General features: G+C 48.2%; 5 protein-coding genes across 5 annotated transcripts; 1 reads left to right on the forward strand and 4 right to left on the reverse strand.

The window, feature by feature from the left end:
- Nucleotides 1-168: 168 nt before the first annotated feature.
- On the reverse strand, nucleotides 169-3556 carry HOO65_030499 (uncharacterized protein; the record flags this gene model as incomplete). Its single annotated transcript, XM_071001819.1, has 3 exons — nucleotides 169-3178; nucleotides 3264-3449; nucleotides 3540-3556. The coding sequence occupies 3 exons, from the start codon at nucleotides 3554-3556 to the stop codon at nucleotides 169-171; spliced, it is 3213 nt and encodes a 1070-aa protein (XP_070860178.1).
- Nucleotides 3557-4829: 1273 nt separating this feature from the next.
- Nucleotides 4830-5984, reverse strand: HOO65_030500 (mitochondrial 37S ribosomal protein mS38; the record flags this gene model as incomplete). Its single annotated transcript, XM_071002263.1, has 2 exons — nucleotides 4830-5581; nucleotides 5675-5984. The coding sequence occupies 2 exons, from the start codon at nucleotides 5982-5984 to the stop codon at nucleotides 4830-4832; spliced, it is 1062 nt and encodes a 353-aa protein (XP_070860179.1).
- Nucleotides 5985-6847: 863 nt separating this feature from the next.
- HOO65_030501 (Protein sym-1) lies at nucleotides 6848-7666 on the reverse strand (the record flags this gene model as incomplete). The annotated part of the gene is made up of 3 exons (XM_071002359.1): nucleotides 6848-7194; nucleotides 7382-7614; nucleotides 7656-7666. The coding sequence occupies 3 exons, from the start codon at nucleotides 7664-7666 to the stop codon at nucleotides 6848-6850; spliced, it is 591 nt and encodes a 196-aa protein (XP_070860180.1).
- A 9781-nt stretch (nucleotides 7667-17447) lies between these two features.
- HOO65_030502 (G1/S-specific cyclin Cln1) lies at nucleotides 17448-18849 on the forward strand (the record flags this gene model as incomplete). The annotated part of the gene is made up of 2 exons (XM_071002193.1): nucleotides 17448-17645; nucleotides 17743-18849. 2 exons carry the CDS (start codon nucleotides 17448-17450, stop codon nucleotides 18847-18849), a joined length of 1305 nt encoding a protein of 434 aa, XP_070860181.1.
- Nucleotides 18850-22279: 3430 nt separating this feature from the next.
- Nucleotides 22280-23303, reverse strand: HOO65_030503 (uncharacterized protein; the record flags this gene model as incomplete). Its single annotated transcript, XM_071002303.1, has 3 exons — nucleotides 22280-22732; nucleotides 22782-23134; nucleotides 23198-23303. 3 exons carry the CDS (start codon nucleotides 23301-23303, stop codon nucleotides 22280-22282), a joined length of 912 nt encoding a protein of 303 aa, XP_070860182.1.
- Between the last annotated feature and the right edge of the window lie 538 nt (nucleotides 23304-23841).

Below are 23841 nucleotides of genomic sequence, written 5' to 3' on the forward strand. Positions count from 1 at the left end.
TACATGACATTGTATAGTGCTTGTTATGTCCGTACTGAAAGCCAAACTAAACGCCGTGCTAACGCAGAAAAACCAACTAGAAGCAAGAAAACGAATCATCCACCACAACAGCAAAAATAGGTATGCCTTTTACCAAACACTTAGTTCCCCTTCCTCCACCTCTAGGGTCTAATCACGGTCCTTCTTGCTGCGCTTCTTTTTCGGCCCACGCTCGTTCGCCTTCTCATAAACCTCATCGACGCTGGGGCCAGCAGCCTTGCGCTTAGCATCACGCGTGTTCTTGACACTGACTGTGGGGTTCGCAACCCCACGCTTGGTCGCATTACGCACCGTCGCCTCGGCCTCCTGCCAGCCAGGAGCATCATTCTGTACCTCGTACTGGTCAAGGGGCAGCGAGTCGATCAAGGCCCGTTGTTTCTTACGGAGCTCGGCTAGGGCCTCATCGCCGCCCTCGTTCAAATCAGCCTGCAACGATTGCTCAAGCGGGTTAAATTTAACGTCGACTAGCTCGTCATCGTGAACGCCTGTAGCATTAGCAAGTGAGACTCCCAGTCCTTCGCGTGCAGGCATGCTCTTCTCAACCTCACTAGCTACAAGGCCAGCAAAGTGTGCTGTGATTTTGCGCATGATCTTGATGAACATGGCCAGTAGCTGCGAGCTCGGCAACGACAGCTCGCTACTCACTGTGTCTAGGTCTTTGCGCTGCAACCCAATGGCCAGCAAGATGCACTGTTGCACACCTGTAAGCTTGATACTAGAGCGCAAGCGGCCGGAGAAGTACAACTGGGACAAAGACGGCAGCAAGTCGAGGATGACGTGGTAGTCAAGCATCTGGTTAGAATAGGCTTCAAGGCGTTTCAAGTCAAAAGGCGTCAGCAACTCATCGAGATCCAGCTTAGCCAGTGGTCGCGGCTCAGCACCATCGAGCTTAGCACCAGCCGAGGCCGACTCATCCAGGCTAAGGGCCGTAATAGCAGGGAACTCGCGGAACTGATACGACAACAGCGACAAGAAGCGCTTGTGGAAGTCACGTGAGAAGGCGCCCAGCCAACTACGGTCAACACTATTCTCAAGTGGCCGCAACATGACACACGTATGCTCACCCGTCAGGTCATTGGCTGTCTGGCGGAGATAAACAGGGGCAAAGCCAGACTTCTTCCAAAACTTGTGCAGAGGAGCCGTCAGGCCGTACGAGACACCGACATAGTCGAGCACGGCCGGTCGTCTCTCGTCTAGCTTAGCAAACAACGGAGGCATCTTGGAAATATCCCGCACCCGAATATCCTCGTTCAGCAATGACGCGCCCTGCAATTCACCTTCAGTTACACGGGGCATAGTTGGCTCAGCAGGCAGCTCGTCGCCCTCAGATAGGCTGGCGAACTTGCCCTCGTAGTAGTCAACCAGCAGCTCAAGAGCACGTGAGCCATATCCCATGGACACATACTCGGGGTTAGTCGCTATGCGTACAACACGCGCACCAGATAGGCCAGCAAACTCGTCGTCTTGGAACTGCTGACTCACCAGCCACGGGATCAGATCGCCCGATGGCCGCTGACCCCGACTCAGGCTATTAAGGATGCTCTGCTTGCTAATCTGACCCTCCAGTGCCACTTGCAGCACACACAGAGGTTCAGGCAATTTCTGCGCACCATCAGCCACAGGCGGCACTAGCACAAATAGCTCATGGGCTGGTGCATCGCTCATCAGCTGGAGATCATCGGGTGTGTTCTTGTAGTGGCTGGCCACGTACAATGCAATCATCTGCTGCAAGAAACGCTCGGACACGGGATGATACGAGAAGAGGGTGTCGCGGTTAACATGCAGCAGCTGGCACTGAGCTGGGTCAGGGCACCCCTGCGACCGGCTCTTGGCCTTAGGCAAAGTGGCATCCAGACACAAAAGGCCATTGAGCCACTTTTCGACCGAGTCGCCCTTGGCGTAACGGATAGGCTCGGAAAGCGTGATTTCTCGCAATGACCGTCCACCGTGATAAGCCGCGGCATTGTCCGACTTGGAAGCCTTGCCAGTGGCACGATCAGTGACCTCGGTATCAGCTGTGGCATTAGCGTCAGGTGCGCGTGACTGCTCACGTAGCTGCTTGATCAACTTGAGCGATAGCGACCGGCCGGTACCCTCGTAACCGTTGATAGTCGAGGCCATAAAGACCAGGTAGGGACCCATGAGCTTTCGCACGAGCGGCAGTGGGATAGCAGCAGCTTCATCAATAACAACCAGCTCAGCCTGGCCCAGCACATGGGCGTCTTGGGGGCGAATGTACTGGATGGTCTGGCGGTGGTTACGGTGGATGTTGACACGTACAATAGCGCGGTTGAAGTCGGGGTTAGTGCTCTGGATAATAGTGTAATCAGCATGGTCAGCATAGCCCAGAGCATCAAAGCCCTTGAAGACAAACTCAAACAGTGTTTTCAAGTTTTCAGGCGATGGCGATGTGATAAAGATGTTGCTGTATCCATGCGCAACGGCCGCAGCTACAGCCATTCCCATAGCCGCGGACTTTCCACGACCTCTAGAGGCCGTCAGGGCCACCGTACTACGCAGTGTCTTTTCAGCAATGGCATCGACAAAGGTCAGCAGCGCTTTAGCCTGGTCAACCGTCTTGGCCAGAGTCACCAGAGATCCGACAGGCTGTGTGTCCTGCAGCGACTCCTTGATATCAGCAAGCTCCTTTTGGGCCGGCGTCTCGGGCTGGTCGAGATCGGGCGGGGGCAAGGCCTTGACGTCCTTGGCGCCAGAGATAGGCAGGACGTTGAGCTCGTCGTCAATGACAAGACACTGGCAACTACCCAGGGACAGCAGAAAACGTTCGTTGAACCGCGCCACCACGTCGTCGTGAGCTTCAGTGCGGTAACGAGAGTGGACGTCCATGGACATGGTGTACAGCTGCTTGAGCGAAGTCATACCCTTGAGCAGCAGGATGACCAGGCCGCCACCCTCGACAGTCTCGACAGTGCGGGCTAGAGTGTTGGGTGTCAAAGCCTCAAAGTCCTGCAGGATACACATTCCGTAGGTGTTTCCCAAAATCTTGTCGGTCTCCTTGTAGTAGACATAGCGGATGTTGTGTACGGAGATGAACAGCTCGAAGGGGTCTTCCTCATTGGCCTCACGGATGCCACGAGCGATTTCTTTTTTGATTTTGTTTTCTCGCTTCTGACGATGACTAAATAGAAAGTAAAAAGCAGACCGTTAGCGGCAGCTTCCTCATAATACTTCATATATAAGTCAATATAATCGGCTTTTCGTACCTCGTGAAGCCCAGCAGCTTCTTCTTGTAAGCCCAAAGCACCGACTTGTTCTGGGTCAAGTCCATGCTGGACATGATGTAATGCAAATGCACAATGACATCCTTGGCGCGGTCGCCTACGACAACGAAGAAGCTTCTCTTCTTTTCCTGCAATCCATTGCGTATCAGCGCCGGAATGCGCTGGTCACTATTGGTTTCGGAAGGCCAAACAAAGATAGGCCGGGTAGTTAGCTCCCATCCACCACCACGGAAACTGATACAAGGAGAAGGGACTTACACGGCCTTGCGAGGCATCTTGCAATTCTTTTTGAATTCTTCGGTAAACTGTCGCAATAGTTGTTCCCGACGCAAAAAGAAACTAGGCAGCGATCAAGTTCACGCAAAAAGTTGTTATTATCGTTTTAACAAAAGAATTTAAAAAAAAAAATAGAAAGTCGCCAAAATTTTGGCGGCGTGAACTTTTCTGCCAGGCGGTGAGCAAAGATAAGATGCTCCACCTAATTGATATCCACATTATAGTTAGTATTTAGTAAAGGTGATAGCCTATGCTCAAGGGATTGTCCTACGTGAGTCTCGACCGCTCACAACTTAACAGTAGAAGTTATAGAAACAGAGCTTTGCGTTACAAGTTATCACTATCTAGAAGAGAGGAAGCCAAAGGACAAGCAACCGAGCAAGAAAACCAATCTACCAGCCTAAGAGCAGGCCAGAGACTAGGCTTTGAAGGACAAAAGAAAAAAAAAATGACAGCAATAACCACAGCAACGTATCTCAAAGAAAACAAGAAGATATAATGCAAATCCAAAGTCTCTCAAGTTATGTTACGCAAAGGAAAAGTGAGCGCAAGAAATAGCAGAGGGGGTAGTTATAAACAGACAGTGTGAATTCAAGACAATTGTGTACGGCAGATTCTGTGCAGAACAGGAAGAGGCAAGAGGGACTCTTTGACACGACACCCCATGACATGACATGTATATCTCGCTATGTTGTCCCTCCTTCTTCATCCATCTACACTGGCCAAGACATCATCTATAGGTACAGGATGCAGAACATACCAGTCATGGCTAAGCCAGTTTGACTGTTGAGAAGAAAGGATAAAAAAGAAAATAGAAAAAAGGAACAATTGGTGAGAGAGGGGGATATAATATCAAAAGAGGGGTAAGAACAAAAAGAACGCAGGAAAAAAAGAAAAAAAGAAATCAAACTCTCGTTCCCTCTGAGCGCACATATGCATACAACAAGCACACAAGACAGACGAGCAATTTTCACGCGCATGCCCATCACAATCTAATGCAGAAAGAAAAGACCAGCTCCACCTCATCAGCGGCGCAAAAACAAGCAAAATAACAAGAAAAGTGACCGAAGAAATAAAAGTTCATGAAAAATGGAGGGCGAAAGAAAATGAAAAGGGAACAGAGAAAATAGAGACTAGAGAGCTAGGCAGGCAGAGTGAAAATAAGAGACAAGAAAGGGAAAGCCGGCTAGAGCAAACCCCCCTCTCCATACCGCCAAGCATATCATCTCGCCTTCCAACTCCACCTCTCTTTTTTTCACTTGTTTATTTCCCTTACAGGCGATCCTGCTTGCGACGCAGGTTGCGGGTACGCTTCATGAACTTCTTGTACTTCTTCTTCTTCATCTTGAGCTTCCGTTGCCGCTTAACGCTGATAGCATGCATGGGGGCGCGGCGCTTCATGGCATCCTCGAAGCGTGCTCTACGCGACATTCCAGTGATAGCAGGGCCATCTATAGCAGCCTCATCGTTGATAATCTCGGGGCTATGAGCGACAACACGGATCTGGCCATCGGGCTCGGTGGTCTCCTCGATAGTGAACATGGCCTTGTACACGCGGTGCTGGGGCGAACCATCAGTTTCCAGCGCAGCGTCAACTTCGGCAGTAACAGCAGCAGAGTTGTTGTTAGGGCCAGTAGAAGTAGCATTCTCAGCGACTTCGGCGGCAGACTGAGGAGAAGGTATCGGCGGGGGCTGGAAGGGTAGGAAGTTTCCGGCCATGGAATTTAGCTGCACATAAATGCTAGACTCACGGCCGTCAGGGTACTTGACGTCGATCTTAGTAGCGCCGTCAGGAGCAGCTTCCATGTGATCGTGCGGATGCGAGGTCGATATTTCCATTTTGGCCATAGGACCCTCGATCTTATCGACAGTCGATGACAGGGTGGAGATGACCTCAGAGACCTTGGCGGCCTTGGACTTGGGGGAGAAGATGGCCGCAAAGGCTTCTTCGGTGACCGTTTTAGGGAGGCTATGAGTGACCGAGATAGGACGGTGTAGTGAGAAGAAAGTGGACAGGCCGATAGCTACAGATGAATAATGACATAGAAGACGGTTAGTTGGCAGTGTGTCCTTCAGGTGCGCAGGCTCATCTATAAAAAGAAGCCGTCTTCACTCACCTTCTTGCGACATGTGCTGCGTGCTCGGCACACATGGCAAATGTCGGAAAGAATCATCTCTGTCCAGAGCATCCTTGGCACGGCGTTTGCGCTTTTCAGCGCTCGCCTTGCCTCCGGTCGAGCGAGATGAGGCCGATGTGTGCACATCTGACAAGCTCTTGGAGCCATCAGGGCTGGACGGCTTTGACGAAGACATGCGACGCTGCTGCAGCGTCCAGCAAGAGCCGACTATGGTTCCTCCGACAGTCTTAGACGAAGCCGGTGAGGGACCGGCGGCAAGAGCCACGCGTCGGACTGCTGACGGTATCATAGTGTTTTATGTTGTGATGCGTATAGAGAGGAAAACTAGAGGAGATAATATGCAAAAAAAAAAAAAAAATAACAGCAAAGAGCAAGCCGGAATAACAAGTGCAGCAAAAATCTCTTTCAGCTCAGCCTGCCAAGTCAGGTTTTGGTAGTGGTAGTTGGTGGGGGCGTACAAAGCAAGGCAGAAGAAATATTAGTCGTGATAGTGGAGAAAGAAAGAAGTTGAGAAAGGCTGTAGTGGAGACGATAAAGTGGGATTCTGTAATAAATGGGGCATCATAGGTTTTAGTTGGGTTACTGGCTGGGGCTGGACATCCCTGAGTTTTCAGGGCGCTTGACTATCACTCAGGCTATCTTTTTTAGATCTTTTAGGTTGTCCCATCCTATCTATCAGCTTTCGATAACTTTCTCTGGCAAAGTCCTATTTCCCCTCACCGCCTTCAAACCGCTTTAGCCGGTTTTAGCCCGTCACTTCCGATCGACCAGAGCCGGCAGAAAAAAAGACCGCAAGCCACAATTTGCCCCTGCGCTTGGCTTAGCCTAAGTTTCAAGGCGCCAGTCGGAGTGCCAGAGACCCAATGTCAGCCACACTTGCTCTGTCATTCTGTGGCATCAGCCGCCCAAGCTTCTGACATCATTGCTTCTCCTTCCCTCCCTTTACCCCCTCCCTCCCCCATTAGAGTTTGGCCTGGTTTCATCATCGTTTACTAAGTTTGGACATGTGACAGTTGCACGAGATGCACTTCTTCTTGTTTTAACTATAGATAGTAACATATTTAAATCTACATTTTTCTTGATGTGCCATTCTCAGGCATTTTTTGCGGTCTTCCCACTCATCAGCACCAAGATATCGCCAACAGATCAGCATCAGCTGTGGCTGTTGATGTAGCTTAGGTAACTGTTCCAGCCAATAGAAATAACATTAGTGAACAGCAAACGGTGCTGCAGCGGCATGAACTTGAAGTTCACCATCTGCACGGCCGGCCACAGGTAGTAATTGCTCACGAGCGCCGTACTGTAGCTCTTGGCCAGCTTCTCCTGCGGGTCAGATCCCTCAAGCACCGCCATGCTGCTAAGGAATAAGCCGATGAAGACGGGCGCGAAGAGACCCTGGTCACAAGCAACACGCGCAAGAGTCTCGGCATTCTTGTTCTTGAGCACCACATTCCTGGCGAGGAATTTGAACCATGTGGCAGCACAAGGGCCGAAAACACCTACATATTGGCGTTTGCCAGTTAGTAACAGAACGGGTGGAAATATCATGTCAAGCAAAATTGGGGGTTGGGGCTGGAGCGGAAGAAAGGGTGGCAGCAGATGGGTGTCAGAGCAAAGCAACCAGGACCAACCACCGCCACTCGACCCCAGCACCCCATCCGTCAAGAGTCCAGATTGGCTACTTACATCCTCCGTACAGCGCCATACGGCCTGTTCTCGCGAAATCATACTTCTTGCCCTCCTTCTTTGGCTCCACAAGCAGCTGCGCCGTGGCATCACCCGTAGCAAACAGGATAGACGTAGTGACGGCTTGCGTCAAAAGCGGCCGGGCAGCCAGGCGAGCTTGGTACCTGGAAGCAAGCGTGTTAGTGCATGCGTAAAATCCGGCAGGAATTGGGGGGGGCTCGGCGTTGCGCAAACTAGATCAAACATCGCATCGCACCCGTCTTGAAAAACTCACCAGTGAAGCATCGTGGCGAGTATGAGAAGATAAGTTGCAGAATGGCGGAAGTTAAGAGGTTGTGGTTTTTTTTTCTGTAGACACGGCCCTCACAAAGGAGAAAGTATATTCAGCAGAAAGCCACGTTTCTTTTTTCTTTCTGGGTTTTTTTTGCTTTTTTTTCAAAGAATTAAGCTTCGTCTTCCTGAAAGCTGATCGCTAAGAACTGCAGAGAAGATGTACGTAGAAAAAACAGAGGCTCTTCAGGGTTTGCAATCCTTCAAACCCTTGTGAGAAATTGAAGTATCTTGAGTCGTATCTCTATGTGAAAGGAGAAGGAAGGTGCGTTAGCAGCAGCAGCAAGATGCACGTGATCAATGCAACAAAAAGAGATAATGGAAACAAAGGGCTATCCTAAAGATAAGCAAAATACTAATTCGACTACTTCGAATAGCTCAACTTGTCCCACGATGTGTGGGCAAGCGTTCGATATATACTACTCATTACTGTTCATCACAAATTCACCTTCATTCCTGCCAAGCTTTTCTTGCTGTGGCTTGATCCCTTCCTTACCCTGGAAGCCCCCTCCCCCCCTCATATACTCCTCGGAACTAGCCACCCCAGATTTCCCAAATTCCCCTTACCACGACGTCCAAGGACAAAATAACGAAGAAATCTTGGGCTGGGACTAGCCCCTGAGGCGGGGCAGCCAGCTATGTATGTACCTCTCTTCTCAGCTGTTTCTGTCCTCTGAATTTGCACCTTCAGCGCCCTTGTTACCTGGCAAAGAGGCAAACAAACATCGAAAAACCAAGGCCAAATAAGCGGTGGCCGAGCCCGCTTTGATGCAATGCCCGCCCCCCCTAACTAAGCCCTTTTTCCCTCCCTCTAAAAGGCTGGTTGGCAATAACGAACAAGCCCGAAAAGAGGTCACGAGGACACGCAAAGAAAAAAAGTTTAATTGCGTATTACAACAAAAGGAAAAAAACAAGGAATGAATGGCCTATTGTGAGAACTGTATTTGGATCAGCTGATCTACATGCTGGGCTGTCGAGAGACAAAGAAAAACCAATCATATCTCTAAACTCATACTTCAGTCAGTTACAACCCTAACTAAACCTAGTAAAAGGGTTAATAATGCCAACGACACAATGAAAATCTAGAATGAAGAGAACACGCTGGAAGACGGCGCAAGTCTCAGAATGTGAAAGCAGCGAGAGATTAGGCTTAGCACTTAGAGTACACTGTCTTCTATAGTCTTGGGCGATCGAAGACCGTGTTTCTTGTTGAAATTGTACAGAGTCAGTGTTTGTTTCTCAAACCCTGGAGTGACAGCTTCTGAGACAGCCCATAGTAGAACACTGCCAAATTGAGTAAGTCTACAGGAGGCCAACATAGATGCTTATGCGAGTACACATGCGCTTCTGCAAACTCGTAGCCGTATTCTGTAGGGATTTTATGACTTACTCCCGGTACTTCGATTGTTTAAGAGAAGGGCAAAATCTAAACAATGCTAGGTTCTAAAGAAGCCCTAGTAATGCTCAACTGGGTCTGTGTGACACACATAGAAGCAATGTATAGCTCCAGATCCAAAGCAATGCTCTAATGTGTGATTATATTCGTGGTATTGGCTCCTAGATATTGTGCCATGCCTGTACTCCTTAGCCATGCCTTGTGTAACCACGACTCTCCTAGCCCATCGGGCCTAGCTTAGATGAGAGGATGGGTGTACTATGCGGTATATGCAGTTACTTCCGTAGAATTGCAACAGTTATTTAACCCATTAACAGTATGTGAAAACAACCCCAAAAATGGGACAGTGGACTACATGGTATACCTATGTATGCATGTAGTAGCCCCTATCCAAGCCTCAGTGAAAACACTGTGTAACCATCAGCACCTCTTGTCACCATATCCGGGCTGGGCGAGGTGCTGTTTATGTGTCACATCACCATCTCATGCAGTATAGGCTAGACTGCAGGTTTTTTTTTTCTCTACTCTAAACAGGGTGGCTGCGCTGTTGTCGGATACTCAGGTCGTAAGAGGGGGTCTGTTCCTTCGAACGGACACATACATTCGGAGAGTTGGCGCGTTTGTTTGATGAGCAGCGAGACAGAGGCACAAGTACAGGCACGGGGAAGGGGAACAGAGGTGGATATATGCATGTAGATACCCAGAAGGGTGATGTGGTTACTTGTGTTCTGCATGAACACAGGGAAAGGAGGGAGCAAGTCGCCGGCCCAAGACGTCAAGGCGGAAAAGATACGATATGTCTTTAGGCTACGAGATTTTCTGGCGACTACTAAGGAGGTAAAATTAACTACTTGGTGCCAGCCAATATTAGCGTGTCTCTGGGCAAGAAAAATCAAGATAAAAGAGTAAAAAGACATTAACCAGCGGATACCAACCATGGCGGCCGGGCAGGCCCTACATCTCATATTCCAACACAAAAGACAAGACTAACATGTCAACGCGCTACCAAATACAAACATACCATTCATGAACACACTAGTGACGGCGAAGTACTAGGGTACGCATGATACAAAAGAACAATGTAAGAGGGACGTAGAATAGGAGAGAAGGTTGACATGTCCAGAGATAGAATGCTAGTGTACGGCACAGCCCTTATCCCCCCTGGAGCTCCAATAGGTCGGATGGGGGCCTAGGCCTCGTTACTAGGAATAAAAGATTGTGGTTTTGACACTGGTCCCTTTTAGTTCTATGCTTTATGTGTGTGTATTAACTAAGCGTGCTTGTGATGAAACAAGTGACAGGTTTTTTTTTTACATGAAGCAAAGCAAGCAATGCAGCAACGACCACAATTTGACACGGGGCAAACGACAAAAAAGGCGAAAAGCGGCCATACAGGAGGACGCGGAGAAATAGCAAAAAAGTAGAGTTCCTTTCGGTAAATTTCCTCAATGCTATAACCCAGCCATGTCAGCGCTCTCTACATATCGTCCCCCCTTCCTCTATTTTTGCCTTCTCTCCAGCCGGCTCTTAAGCATTAGAAACAACGAATAGGCGAGAAATAAGGCAAGTAAGGTGGAAAGTAGGAGATGAAAAGGAAGGGAAGGTCGCTTCCTTAATAAAGAATCACAAGGGGGAGGACGAGAAGAATAAGACGAAGGGCGTTTACGAAGAAGATCCCCTAGATAAACCCTGTGCCCCTATAACAGGCGACATCATATCGTTTGGGCTAAACTACAACACATCCACTGTAGCCTCTGGCTATGTGTCCGTGTGCGCTAAAGCTGGACTGACAAGTTAGCAAATTTATGACGAATGAAAGCGGGTGTACACAGTACACAGGCCAAGGTGAAGATTCCAAGCGAGTTTTAAGTATACAGTACAAGCCGCATTGCATTATAGAACAATGCCTAATAAAAGATTTAATTTTTGTAGAGCGAATAACGTAGAAAAAGTACAAGGGGAGAATGACTGGTGGATAAAGACTAAACAGGAAATTATGAAAATGAATAAATAAAATTGAAATAAGAGTATATATATATATATATCAAGAAAATAAGAAAATAGTAGCAGAATTCGGACTTTTTGAATAATGATCTTGAATTAACGGGATACAATGCAATAATGCAACGTTTGGTGCGATGCATATGCAAATGCAGGGTGACAGACAGTGTTTGAGAGCCCAATTTTAATTTTCAAAGGGGGAGTCCTACAAGTGCCACCAGCTGTATGTAGCGAGTGGCAGCTGTCGGGTGCCGACGAAGGCCATTTTTGTCTTGTTGTCATCATTGCAAGGGAAACCAGACTCTTCCTTCCCTTCATAGTCTCTACCTTGCTGTTTGGGAATTTTATGACGGTTGTTAAATGATTTTATTTTTCCTCCATTTATCCTGCTTTTTATTTCGATCGTGCAATCTCCCTGCAAATCTGCAATCAAACCTTCCTACTCATGTTTTAAGCGGGATTGCTCGTTCCTAATTTTTCAATTGACCGCTTTTCTTTTTCCGGGCGCTGATTCGTTGAAGACTCTTTCCCTAGATAGAATAGACAATGCGTGGAATGCTTCTAGAAGATGAAGACCCAAAAGTCACGTGACTCTCTTTGTTCATCTGCGGCTCTGTTTGCGACAACATCGAAATACTAGGCATGCAAGCAAGCAATATATCAAGTAGACAACTCGCTCAAGCTTGGGACTCAACGGGCCTAACACTTGCGTTATCCTCTGACATCACAGCCTGCTGTCAAGTCTATTGCCAACGACTAGTACATCCCTTCTCGGTCCTCCCGTCCGTCCGTGTTCTTCTTTTTTTTTTCTTTTACGTACACAATGACGTTCTACCTCTACTCAAGAAGGAAATAATGAACAAACAATAGAGAAAAGAAGGAAGAAAAATCTTCATAGTGGGGGGCAAAGGTCGTGAAAAGCGAGAGACAAAGGACGAAACTCCAGTGCGAAATGACACCTGAATCGCTAGGGCAACTGTGGAGTCGGGAAGACGGGTGGGGCACAGCAAAGAATGAGATGAGCGATGGGGTCAGCGAAAGATGACCACAAGAACGGTGGTAGGAGCGGAAGACCCACTGCGGTGAGGGAAGAAACGGTCTAGTCTCTTCCGCAGTCTCTCTTTTCTTATTTTTGGTTTTTGTTGTTGCCTTTGATGCATTTTTTGCGCCAATGTCTTTCCTGGTTTTGCTGGCGTGAGCTGTCGTTGAGGAGCGAGGCGTAGGGTTTGCGGATAGTTCCTTTGTCAGAATAAACGGACATGTACAGGGAACAAGGTATAGTTAGACGTTGACTATTTTAGTTGTATTTTTTTTTCAGTGGTGGCTCTAGGGTTACAGGCTGTGGCTACTATTTTTTTCAAGCCGTCCGTAACCTTCGTTTGGATGTATTTGTTTGGTGTTTTGGCGAGGGGGGCTTACTTGGTTGCTAAGAGACCAACAACACACCAGAAGAATCATAACACAGATGAAAGGCTTTTTCTGGAGAGAAAGAAAAGACACAAGACCAAAACACTAGCTGGCCTTTTATTCTACATCTTTTGTCTGTTACCTTCATTTGCCACGCACTTTCTTTCCTTTTAGCTTTGGCGCTTCTGATTCGCTGTAAGCCCCTGAGGCCCGAAGCAGCCAATAAAGGAGCGCATTTGGCTTGAAGCTTCCTCTTCTCTCTGCTAAGCTCACAGAAGTGAGTTCTTTGGCAGCTTCTTGGCAGATCTGGCGGCTTTGTAGCAGCTGTAGCAGCATAATGATGAAATGAGAACAAAACACAACCCGCTGGCTGGCGGGGATAGCAATCCGTTCCTGCGAAAAAGAAAAGCTAGTCCTAGTCAAGCTCAGTCACATTGCGCTCTGAAAATCAAAAGGCTGGCCGGGTTCGTGCCGATACGAAGGAGCAGCGCCCTTTATTCCCCATTACCTGCGTGAATCCTCTCTCTACCTAGCCGATGTGATTAGCATATTGTTTTCGTTTATGGTCAATGGTTGGCTGTAAGTGAATGGGATGACGGCTTTATTGCTGTTGTCGTCATCGTTCCCAAGGTGAGCCTTTTACCTCTTTTGATGTGATTGGCAGGCTAGACAAGAAGAAGGCCCTTTCTCTGGGCCCAGAGACAGAGACAGAGCCAGAGACAAGAAACGCGAAACAAAACCGACGCCGTTTCCTAGGCGGCAGGGCCAAGAAAAAGGCGGGGTTACGTGCTTGTTGTTGTTTATACCTGCCACTAAACAGGCCTCCCCCCTCCAGTCTTGTTGTTTTCTTGCCCTCATTGGGTTCAGCTCAGTCCACAGCAATGGACTCGGATGATCTGACATTTTACAGCATACCTGAAATCTGCTTAGCGGATTGGTATTTTGTAAATAAAGAGACATGTGCCCTGCCCCACTACTGCTGTTACGACGACGCGATGACAACGAAGGGCCGTCTTAGCAAATGTGTGAGATTCTGCGATAATTGGTCATGCATCCAAGTGCAACGCGACTGTGATATTTTCTTGGATGGAAAAAAAAAGGGCAAAGCCGGGCGAACATGGAGGCGGAGGCCTAGGCATCAGAGGGAGAAAGAGAAGAGAAGCTGGGGTTCTTGGTGCTGACATGCAGACAGGCAGATGTGTGCATAGTCTCCAGTCACTTGATAATTCGCGAGCGAGAGAAGAGGAGAAGATGGGATGCGTAGAGAGTAGATTGAAGCGAGGTTCTCTTACACAGAATAGATCCGTGGCGACTGGGGGGGTGGAGGGGGGGGGGGGGGTGGACCTGCCTGTCTGCCTGTCTCGTCCTGTTCACTGTGGCTTGTTGTTAGATTGGAAAGGCCAAGATGCCCGTTTTCGGTAGTGGAACAGGGCAGCAAGAAGATGGGAAATTGACAAACAGAATTATATTAATTCTTCTGTTCCCAGTGTCCTTTCGCAACATGACGAGGCTGTGATTTTTGCGAGTTGGCAAGGCTGGCAAGAGGGGAAAAGCGTGCGTTATGACGAGGAAATTTCGGCAAGGCTGAGATTTTTGTAGTGGCCGTGACGGCAGATGGTGATCGGGTAGAGTTAATATCCAGAGAAGTAATAGCAGGACCTTTTCTGTTGGTTTTGTCATAATATGATTTCTCCGTTTCACGTTTATTTATTTTCTGTATTTTCCGCATTTTTCTACGTTTTTCTGTATTTTTTTGTGATATTTGTGAGATTTCTCTAGCTGCTCTCTAGTCTCGCCCTCTGATTGGCACCTCCCCTTCCAGCCTCGCCTCGATAATATCTCTTATTTTCTTTTCCCTCGCCAATTCTTTTCTCTTATTTTTTTTTCCTGAAGCTTCATAACCCCTCGTCATTGCTCGTCCACCACCCCCCAATCCCCCTCTGGACTTGCCCTTTCTCCTCTTCTTCTTTTCCTTCTAGCTGTCGTTCTTTTTTTTCTATTTTTTTTCGGTTCTCTCTCGTTTCTCTGTTTACTGTCCCTCATTCTCGTTCCCGCTTTGGCCGACGTCGCTCTCCGTCGCTGCTGTCGCCAATATCATCGTGAACCCCTCCATCATCCCCCCCCACCCACTGCCCCCCTCATATTAGCCGCTGATATCATCGTCATCGTCGCCAACTCTTCAATCATCTCGTCGCTTGCAGGCTTTGCCACAAATCTTGATTGATCTTTGGGCCCCAGCCTCTCCACCTCTTCATCTCCCTATTAACCTTACCTGACTGATTGGAACTACCCGTACCTGGGATACCGAAAGAGACATGAGATCTGAAAACTCTCAGTAGAAAGAAACGGAGTGGAATCAAACTTCATTATCCTCTTTTGAATTTTCCTTCCATTTTTCTCCGTTATTTCTTGAACTTTTCTTCCAATTTTTTCCCCCTTCAAAGCGTTGTTTTTTTCATCACAATCCATCACATTCTTTTTGTCGCCTCCTTTCCCTGGACTTTCGACAAATCCCACCACCGAAAAACAAAAACAAAAACAACAAAAAAAACAAAGCCGTGTTTTTGATTCTGTTTCGATTCGTCTTGTTACTCCGAATTCTATCTCTTCCGCTCCGATACGTTCTCATCTATTCTAGCCGACGATCCCGGGCCGATCTACTCTATTCGTCACCGAATTCCGTTGCATTGCCACCCATACTATCGAATTCCTGTCGTGTCCGCCTTTTTGACACCACTTCTGTCTGTGACCAGCCTGTCACTTTTTTTCTTCGTTACATAACCAGAGGTGTGTATATGCCCCCTTGGAGCCCGTGCTGTGTGCCTGTGCTCGCCCTGCTTTTTTTCCTCTTCCTTTTCTTTTTTGGTACATTCCTTTGGATCGTCCTTTTCTTTACAGCGTTCGGCATTTGATGTCAAAATAGAGCGGAAAAATGATTGAACTTTTTTGGGATATATATATTTTTTTTCCTTTTTGTATGGAAGGTCGTGACGGCTATTATGACTTTGTCCAGAGTTGGTTTCTCAAAGTTGTGATAAGCATCGATGCCAATCACCATGTTTCCCTGGCCTGTACTTTGCTGCATCATCCCCCTTCTTGTGTCCCAGGAAAAGCCCTCATTGTCCGTGAGCCTTGCTTTGCCTGCTTTTGCCTACTTGTCTGTCCCTGAGTCTGCTTGCTTGTCTTTGTACCTGTCGGACCGTTTTCCCACGCTTCACAAAGCTGCAAAGACGAGCTACAGTGAGTACAGAAGTTGTCAGTCTGGATTACTAGAAAGAGTTTCTCAGTTTTGGCCTTGCTTGTGACGGCTTCTCCGAGAGCCCTACTTGTTTTCTTTTGCTCCTCTGGTAGCCCGTTTTTCCTGTGGCATCTCAGCTAAAGAGGTAGTTCTTTTTTGGCTTTTTTCTCCCATGTTGCTGGTATGTGACAAGAGACAAACATCATCAAGCAGTTCCTTTCTTTTGCTTGAATGGAAATATTTGCGCGATGCTCTGGGACAATACTTTCTAGATGAGGATGGATGGGATGAGATGGGCTGTACTGAGCTGCATTGACTAGGTCTGGCATCCTATTTCTCATTTTCTCCCTAAGCCAACCTCCCTTCCTCATCACTCCTGGGCTCCTTTTGGCTCCTCCTGTGCTTCTCTTTTTCCTCTGCCCCTTGGCTCGTTTGGCTGGCTGGGTTGTTGGCTCCCCTCTCTTTGTAGGCTGCCCTTGGCTCTGGCCCTTGGACCCTTGGGCCCTTGCCCTCCACTCATCCACGCCACGCCATGCATCCCTCCTCCCTGCCCTGGTCGCTTTTTTTTTTTCCTGTGCTCTGGCGCTCGGCGTTGTGCTCTAACTCTGGTGGCCCCCCCCTTGACTATAGTAATAGCAAGCGGGCCGTTCAATATTGTACATATAGGCTGGGTCTTTTTTAACTGACTGCTATGCGTGCTCCTATTAGATCTCTTTCGTCTGGTATTTAACCATCTTCCAACTCCCTCCCTACGAAAACCACTGCGATCCAGTTGGTTTCTTGTTTCTTGGTCCAGGGAAAGCTGAGCAGTTCTTCGAGTCGATTTACTTCTTCTTCGAGTCTCCAGCCCACAGTCACTCTTTTATTTTCTTTTAACCCTCTCATAAACCGTTATATTGCGTGTTCTGATCCGTTAGTCTGGTCTATTCGAAATTCGACCTGGACTCGCGATCTCCTTTCTCTCCCCCTCGAACGTCGCGATATTTCCTCTTCTCCTTTTTTCTTTTCTTCGTTTCTTTCTACGTGCCTCATCACCACGTTTTCTTCATTCCCTCACACTCTTTTCCTTTTAATTCTTAATCAGTTAATTCGTTTTTCGTTTCTTTTTTGATTTTCTTGATTTTCTTGGTTTCCTTTGGATTTCGATTTGATTCAGTTCTTATCGACAACAATATCAACAAATCGAACCATCTACACTCATTAAACAAACTCCTATCAACCACCGCCCAAAATCACATCACAATCTCTCGATTTATCTACTCCCTTGAAGAAAAAAAAACCGTCTGTTCGACTCGACTTATCCATTTTGAATTTTGTGTCGTCACATTTCTTCGCCCTTCATTTTTTCTCCATTATCTCTCTATTTTTCTACTTTTTTTTTTTGTTTCGTTCTTCGCCTTGATTCTTATACCCATTGCCCCAAAGGCACCACAAAAGTTTCGACCCTGTCCTATTTGCGCATCTTGCGTTTTTCCATCGTCGCTAGGCATATACCAACTTCAGTTGCCCGTTGCAGCGTCCTGGTTCTCTTACGGCAACCGACCTGTTTAGGAGAAATAAAAAAACAGAAGACTAGAAACTTATAGACTTAGCGTTGCCGAATCCAACCATTCGACCCGTCAACAATAAGACTTTCAAGTTGAATTTTTCCTCAACTCTTTCCTCACTTCTCTATCTCGATTTCTCCGTGCAACATGGCCTACAACGGTTATCAACCCGACGAGGAGATGTTTTTCGAGACGGACGACCATGCTGGTCGCTCCTGGGAGGATATCCGCAGACAGGCCAAAATGATTGCGTGGGATCGCCAAGAACAGGTGGCCAACGAGCTGTCTCGGCTGGCTAGTGATGAGTATATGGAGGATATCATGCAGCATCTTCGCCACATGGAGGTATGAATTTTCTCTTCTTATTTTCATCATGCTACGGTTGACATTTCAGTCTGAGCTTATGCCATGTTGCCAAATAAGATACTAACAGCTCCAACAGGAAGAAACCCTCCCCGACGTCAACTTAATCGACATGCAACGTGAAATCCAATGGTTTATGCGCCCATTTCTGATGGACTTCATCATCGAGGCCCACAACGCTTTCCGCCTGCTGCCCGAGACGCTCTTCCTAACTATAAACCTGCTCGACCGCTACTGCTCCAAGCGTATTGTCTATAAGAACCATTACCAGCTGGTTGCCTGTGCATCGCTGCTGATTGCCGCCAAGTACACGGACAAGAAGGAGCGGGTGCCGCAGATCTCGGAGCTCAACCGCATGTGCTGCGGTCTGTACGACTCAGGGATGTTTACGCAGATGGAGATGCACGTGCTTAACACGCTCGAGTGGACTATTGGCCATCCTACTGTAGACTTCTTCGCACAGATCATGGTGACTGAGGAGCGTGACGACAAGGAGGTTGAGCACATGACGGCCTACCTTTGCGAAGTTGCCCTGTACCACCGTGACTTTGTGTCAATCAAGCCATCAGTACTTGCCCGTGCTTCGCTTGCCCTAGCTCGTGCTATTCTGGGCCGGACTGAGGTCAATGATGGCGAATGGGGCCAGGCCGAGAACGACACGTACATGACACTGTTCCGCCATCTGGCACAGCCGTCAGTCGTGCTTGGCAAGAAGTATAGTAACTCGTCTTACTCACGCGTGTCTAAGACTCTGGCTGAGTTCATGCGTCGCCAAGCCGAAATTTCCCGCCGCAACGCTGCTGCCGCTGCGGCGGCAGCTGCAGCGGCGGCCTCAGCCCAGTCACAGGCTAACGCCGCCGCCCAGACCGCTGCTTCTGTCAGCTGTGAGATGACGGACGCGCAGACTGTTTGCGCGACACCACATGTTAAGCCCGGAGTGCGCAACAATTTCGAAGGCTACCCAACACCGCCCATAACACCAGACGGAGCATCATTTGCGCCGGGAATGCATCCTAAAGAACAGTTGTATGCTGTTCGATCACCCGTGACGCCGACTCGCAACCATGTCCCAGTGGCGGGTGTAGGACAAGTAGCACAACAGCAACAAAACCAACACCAGCAACCAGTACTACCGGAGCACTATTCGCGGTACCAGACGGAGATGGACTACACAATGGCGCCGTAAAGTGTGATGGACGAGAGAGGGGGTCAGCGGCCAGCCGCATTGTTTGACGGAAATTGGACGGTCTATACTGTCCGTTCGTCTGCATAACCGGCTGACCGGCAACTGGCCAACCATGCTCTCTTTGCATTGCTGCTTTTAATTGTTCGACCCGCCCTCTCTCCTCCCCCTTCTACTTGTTTCTGTGCCTTTATTCTGTCCTCTTGCATCTTCCTGTCTCTCCTTGTCTCTCTTACCGTGTTAGTATCCTGTTCGTATCTTGTTCTGAATAATACTTACGTACTCCCTCTTTTAATCAAGGATCTTCTTTTCTCACTTTTTTTTCTTGTTTGTTTGTTGCTCTGCCCTGCCCTGCTCTGCTCTCAGTGACGGTGATGCGTCTTACTTTAACTGGCTATTATTATGTTGCTCTGAACATTCATTTTCCTTGTGGTCAGTGTAGCGCAGGAGCAGTAGCAGCAATGTGCTGTCGATATACCAGATGGGCGGGATAGACTGGGCAAGCAAGACTCGAGACGATCGAGGGATATTGAGGAGGCACTTTTGTTCCCTTTATTCCTGTCTAGTCGGGCTAAAGCGGCTCGGCTCAGCTCGAATCAGCTCCCGTTCATCTATTCCCCCTTGCCACCTTTGTCCTTCGCTTTTCTGTCTCCCACTTTTTGCTCTGAGGCTTCCGCTTTTTCTGCAACTGGTTTTACCCTTCCTCCGAGGTTGTTTTTGCCTTGAATTTTTCCTGCCTGCCTGTGTCTGTCTTCAGTTTATGTACTCACGTTTCTACTTGCTTTGACTTGACCATTTCGATTTCGATCAACAAAAAATAAGAGACAAAAATTGTCCACGAAAGCATGGCAGATGGAAAATATGGGACGAAGAAAGAAGACAAACATTGCGATCGATTCGCATTAACAAGACAACGAGGTGAATTTCTCGTCCGGTTTAACACATATCTTCACATGCACTTTGTCAATTTCTCTGCCTCCTCTGCTGAGTAACCTGCCTCTTTAGCCCTTCTCTTCGTTCCAATGTCTCTCTGTTCATCTGTATAGTCTGTCGTGTGCTGGGATTGCAAACAATAAACTAACAACAAAAGCTATGAAAAAAAGGAATGAAAAAGTGACGACAGATGAGACCAGCAAGACTTCACTGGACAAGAGCCATAGCTAGAAGCGGAATTAAGGGAGGCTGCATCTGTGGCTGCGTCTCTACCCGAACTTTGTGCTCCCTGCATCTCTGCTGGCTGGTATGAAATGCCATGCCTCTCACGACCCTGGGCCGCTGGACCTATAGCCGTTCCAAGCGAAACACACATTCCGACTAAGACGGGGCGAAGACAAGGCGGATGAATGGGAGAAGAACAGATGATGGAAGACCCGCATGCTTAGATTAACTGGTATTTTGCTTGCGTATCGACCAGTTTCTCGGCTAACGGGAAGAGAAGAATGGAGGTGAATGTATGCTTCTGATCTCTTCTCTTCTCGTCGTCCATTCCCTTCTTCATTTGTCTCGTGTCTCTTCCGTGTGCCTCATCTCCTATCCTGGTTCATTTGCCATTCATGACCGCTGGCCGGCCCCATCTACTTTCCATCTCTGTCTCTGTGCTTCGCTAGAGGCGAGACCTTTATGGGGATTTCTTCTCTCAAGCACAACTATTTTCCCTTCTCTGTACTTTTTTCTTCTCTTTTTTTCTTTCCTATCGTCGTTTCCTTTTTCTTTTTTATCACATGCCCCTTCATCTTCGGTTATTTGCCTTCGTTCTTTATCGCCGTTAGTTTTCTATTTCTCTTTGATTGGTTTTTTTTCCTTTGTCCTTGTCCTTTCTGCGTTTTTTCCCCTTCTCTTTGTTTTCACATCTCCTTGTCCTATCTTCTTCTGCTCCCCCTCTCTCTGTTCCCCCTTCTTATCTCTCTGTCTTGAACTGTTTCTTTCTCTCCTTCTCCTCATCCTCGTTCTCTCTTCAAAATATTGCTGCACTAGCAGAAAAAACCGCGAGATACGAGGGTTTTGTTCTAGGCTAAGCTTTCTTCTGTCTTTGTCTTCTCTCTGAAGGCCCTTTCCTTTAGAAGGGTCCTAGGTAAAAGAGAGAGCCATTAGGCCCTGTCTGATTCTTTTTAATATCCATTTTTTTCTTTTGTCTTGCTCAAACCTGGGGCTTTTTGTGCATTGTGCGTATCTGTCATGATGTCATGGTGGGACTGTCTACATGAGGTTGAGTAAGTGTAAATTATTGCAGCTCTTATCATGCAGTCTGGATCCCAGTGTAAGTGTAGTATACATTCAGTTTTTTGTTCGTTTCTCTACTAGAAGAATCTAGGAGTGAACGTGCTAGAGCTAGTAGTCAACCCAACGCTGATACTATTTAAGCAGCTCTAGGATCTGATCGCTGGATACAGGCGCTGAATGCTGATTAGACAGGTCTGCTTCTGAAGGCATCTAGCAACTATGAACTTGAAGCTAGGTCAGCGTGAGCTGGAAACCAACCGCCTGTGCCGACGCACTCCGCTATATGTCTAGTCTAGTCTTAGAAGTTCTGTATAGACGGACAGCTGATTGACGGGCGTTGAGCGTCGAGATTCGGTGTCGTGTTGGGCAGTAATAGTAGAGGGCATAGATCAAGTCCCTCTTTGGTCTTAGCAACGGGCTAAGAGAGCTTGCCAACGCATCTAACATAAACCCGATGCCCTTTTGGCCAGAGCTCTATTGCGAGCCTGAAAACATGGAGGAAGGCAGACCGCATCTTGATCCTGAGAACTGAAGTCTTTCCACCTGAAGCGCATCCTATTTATTGGCACAGTGATAGGATCCAATATATTGTAGAGTTAGTCCCAAGGCTGATTCCTGCTATTCATCTCGTCGCGGAACAGTTCGTGGTTGAGGTTAGTGAGCAAGATTAGCCAACCCCCTGAGGACTTCCTTCTATCGGTGCCACTAATATTTGTACGAACTTGGAAAAGATCAACACCAAGACTACTGGTTTCTTGCTCATCTCTTCCTCTAAAGCCTAGATGTATCTAACGCTGATGGGGGACCGCCGGGACACAGCGACGCATGAGGGTCATTCTAGTTCGACTCTTATTTCATGAGCTTGAATACATGCAACGTCTACTAGAGCCATAAATATTGAATTGAATGATGCTGGGACAAGAATATACTTGATCCCTACATTGATTTTCACATGCTCGACGCAAAACCGTAGCCACTACTATGGCCTCGATTAGAGCTCTGTAAGCTATGGGAAACGTGCCAAAGTGGCTAGCAGTCACCCTCGCAGACTCGGGTACTATCATTATCGAGAGACCTCCATAGTTCTTTTGCGATCATGATTTGTTCATTAACTAGTTATATATACATAGTCTGTATGGCCTGTTTTTCTTTGACAACCTACCCCCGCGCCTATTCTGGATCTTACCAGTCCATCCCTTTTCAGCCCAGCTCCTTACATTACCGAGCAGCCAGCTGCAGCCGTCACAGGGGCTGCGCCCCCAGCTAGATTCATGAAATTATATCCCATGATAGCCGTTTCAATAGCACCGCAGAGTTCATCACGGTCGACTCCAATACCGGCCGCACAGACGGTGGTTGTTGTCGTTGTGGCGGCTCTAGTCGAACTAGATATCTTGCCGCTGGGTCTTCCATCCCCATAGCTATTCCTATCTTCTGACATCCTTGTGTTCATACTCTTGTCCATGCCGCTGCGGAGGCCCTGTGTTCCGTCTCGCCGTACGACGTTCGCAGGTATACCGGCTGCGCTTAGCGCTGCAACAACGTTGGCGTGTATAGCGGGCGCGGCGTGGAAGAAGCATACTTTATCCTCGAGCATGAGGAAGAACTCATCGTGTTTCCAGGGATTTAGCGCAACAAACTGATGGGGTAGGCACTTCCACGTTAGCTAGGTAGGGTGAGTAGTAGAGAGGCGGCATAAGAAAGAAACCACTCACCGACACGTGATATCGTCCTCGAACCTTCTCTAATATATCTGCTAACACCGGATATCCATCGCCTAGAGACCACGAAGTCTTGCGTCGCCCATGGAGGATGACGTGTGCATCATGTACTCCCTGGGCAACCTGAAGAGTTTGGCCGGCACGGACGCGGCGAACTGCCTTGGCCGTTGTCGGAGGAAGTCCTGGCGCAAAGGAACACTCACCGCTGGCCATGGCAATGAACAGGCTGTCGTCTGGCCCAAGTGATGCAGACACTGCGGGCCAGGATCTACTTTGTGAGGCAAGTGTGCTGGTGAGCCAACCGTAGGGTCCGGGATCGTATTGTTCGTTGAAGGACATGGAGGAGCCTAATTGAGAGTTAGTTGGAAAGGGGAGAGAGGGCAGAGAAAGGGATGGGACAACAAACTCACGATATGTGTGGGCCCCATCAGGCGTTTGGAAGTACATAAACCACCGCTTGTGCTCATCTAACACGGCTGTGCGCAGGACCTTGACATCGGAGAGTTGCAGAGCCATAGCAGGGGGGATGTTCCAGCTAGGTAGATGGAAGTTAGAGAGAAATAGAAAGAGTATTACGGCAAGGCAAAGGCAAAGGGACGAGAGCGGAAGACAAAAGAGAGACACCCTGCCCCCGGCTCCCTACCAAAACAGATGGAGACAAGAACAACAACTCACTGGCTCACGTCGCCTGGTGTGCTCAAGATGAACGACCCCTCAGTCGGCCCAAACATGAAAAACACACTGCTTCTACTCCTTCGGCTTGGCATATCGCTAACTAGGTGGGAGCTACGTCTCCAGAATCGTAAGCTGTGAGTGGTGGTGGGAGCAGAAGCAGAGGGGGAGACAGGACGTGTAGAGTGGGGATAGGACGTGGACTGGCTGTTCCGGGCGTGGGTCAAAGACGGGCAGACGCAGAGGAGGGTCATCGGCAAGACAGATGAAACTGGCCGGGACTAAAGATGGAGTATAGAGGAGAGGAGAGTGTGTGTTGGAAATAGAGAAACGGAGCGAGAAGCGATGTGTCTATCTGCCGTACAGTCTAATAAAGTAGGAC

Source organism: Ceratocystis lukuohia, assembly GCF_044167205.1.
Source record: "Ceratocystis lukuohia strain C4212 chromosome Unknown Supercontig3_pilon, whole genome shotgun sequence".
NCBI classification, from domain to species: domain Eukaryota; kingdom Fungi; phylum Ascomycota; class Sordariomycetes; order Microascales; family Ceratocystidaceae; genus Ceratocystis; species Ceratocystis lukuohia.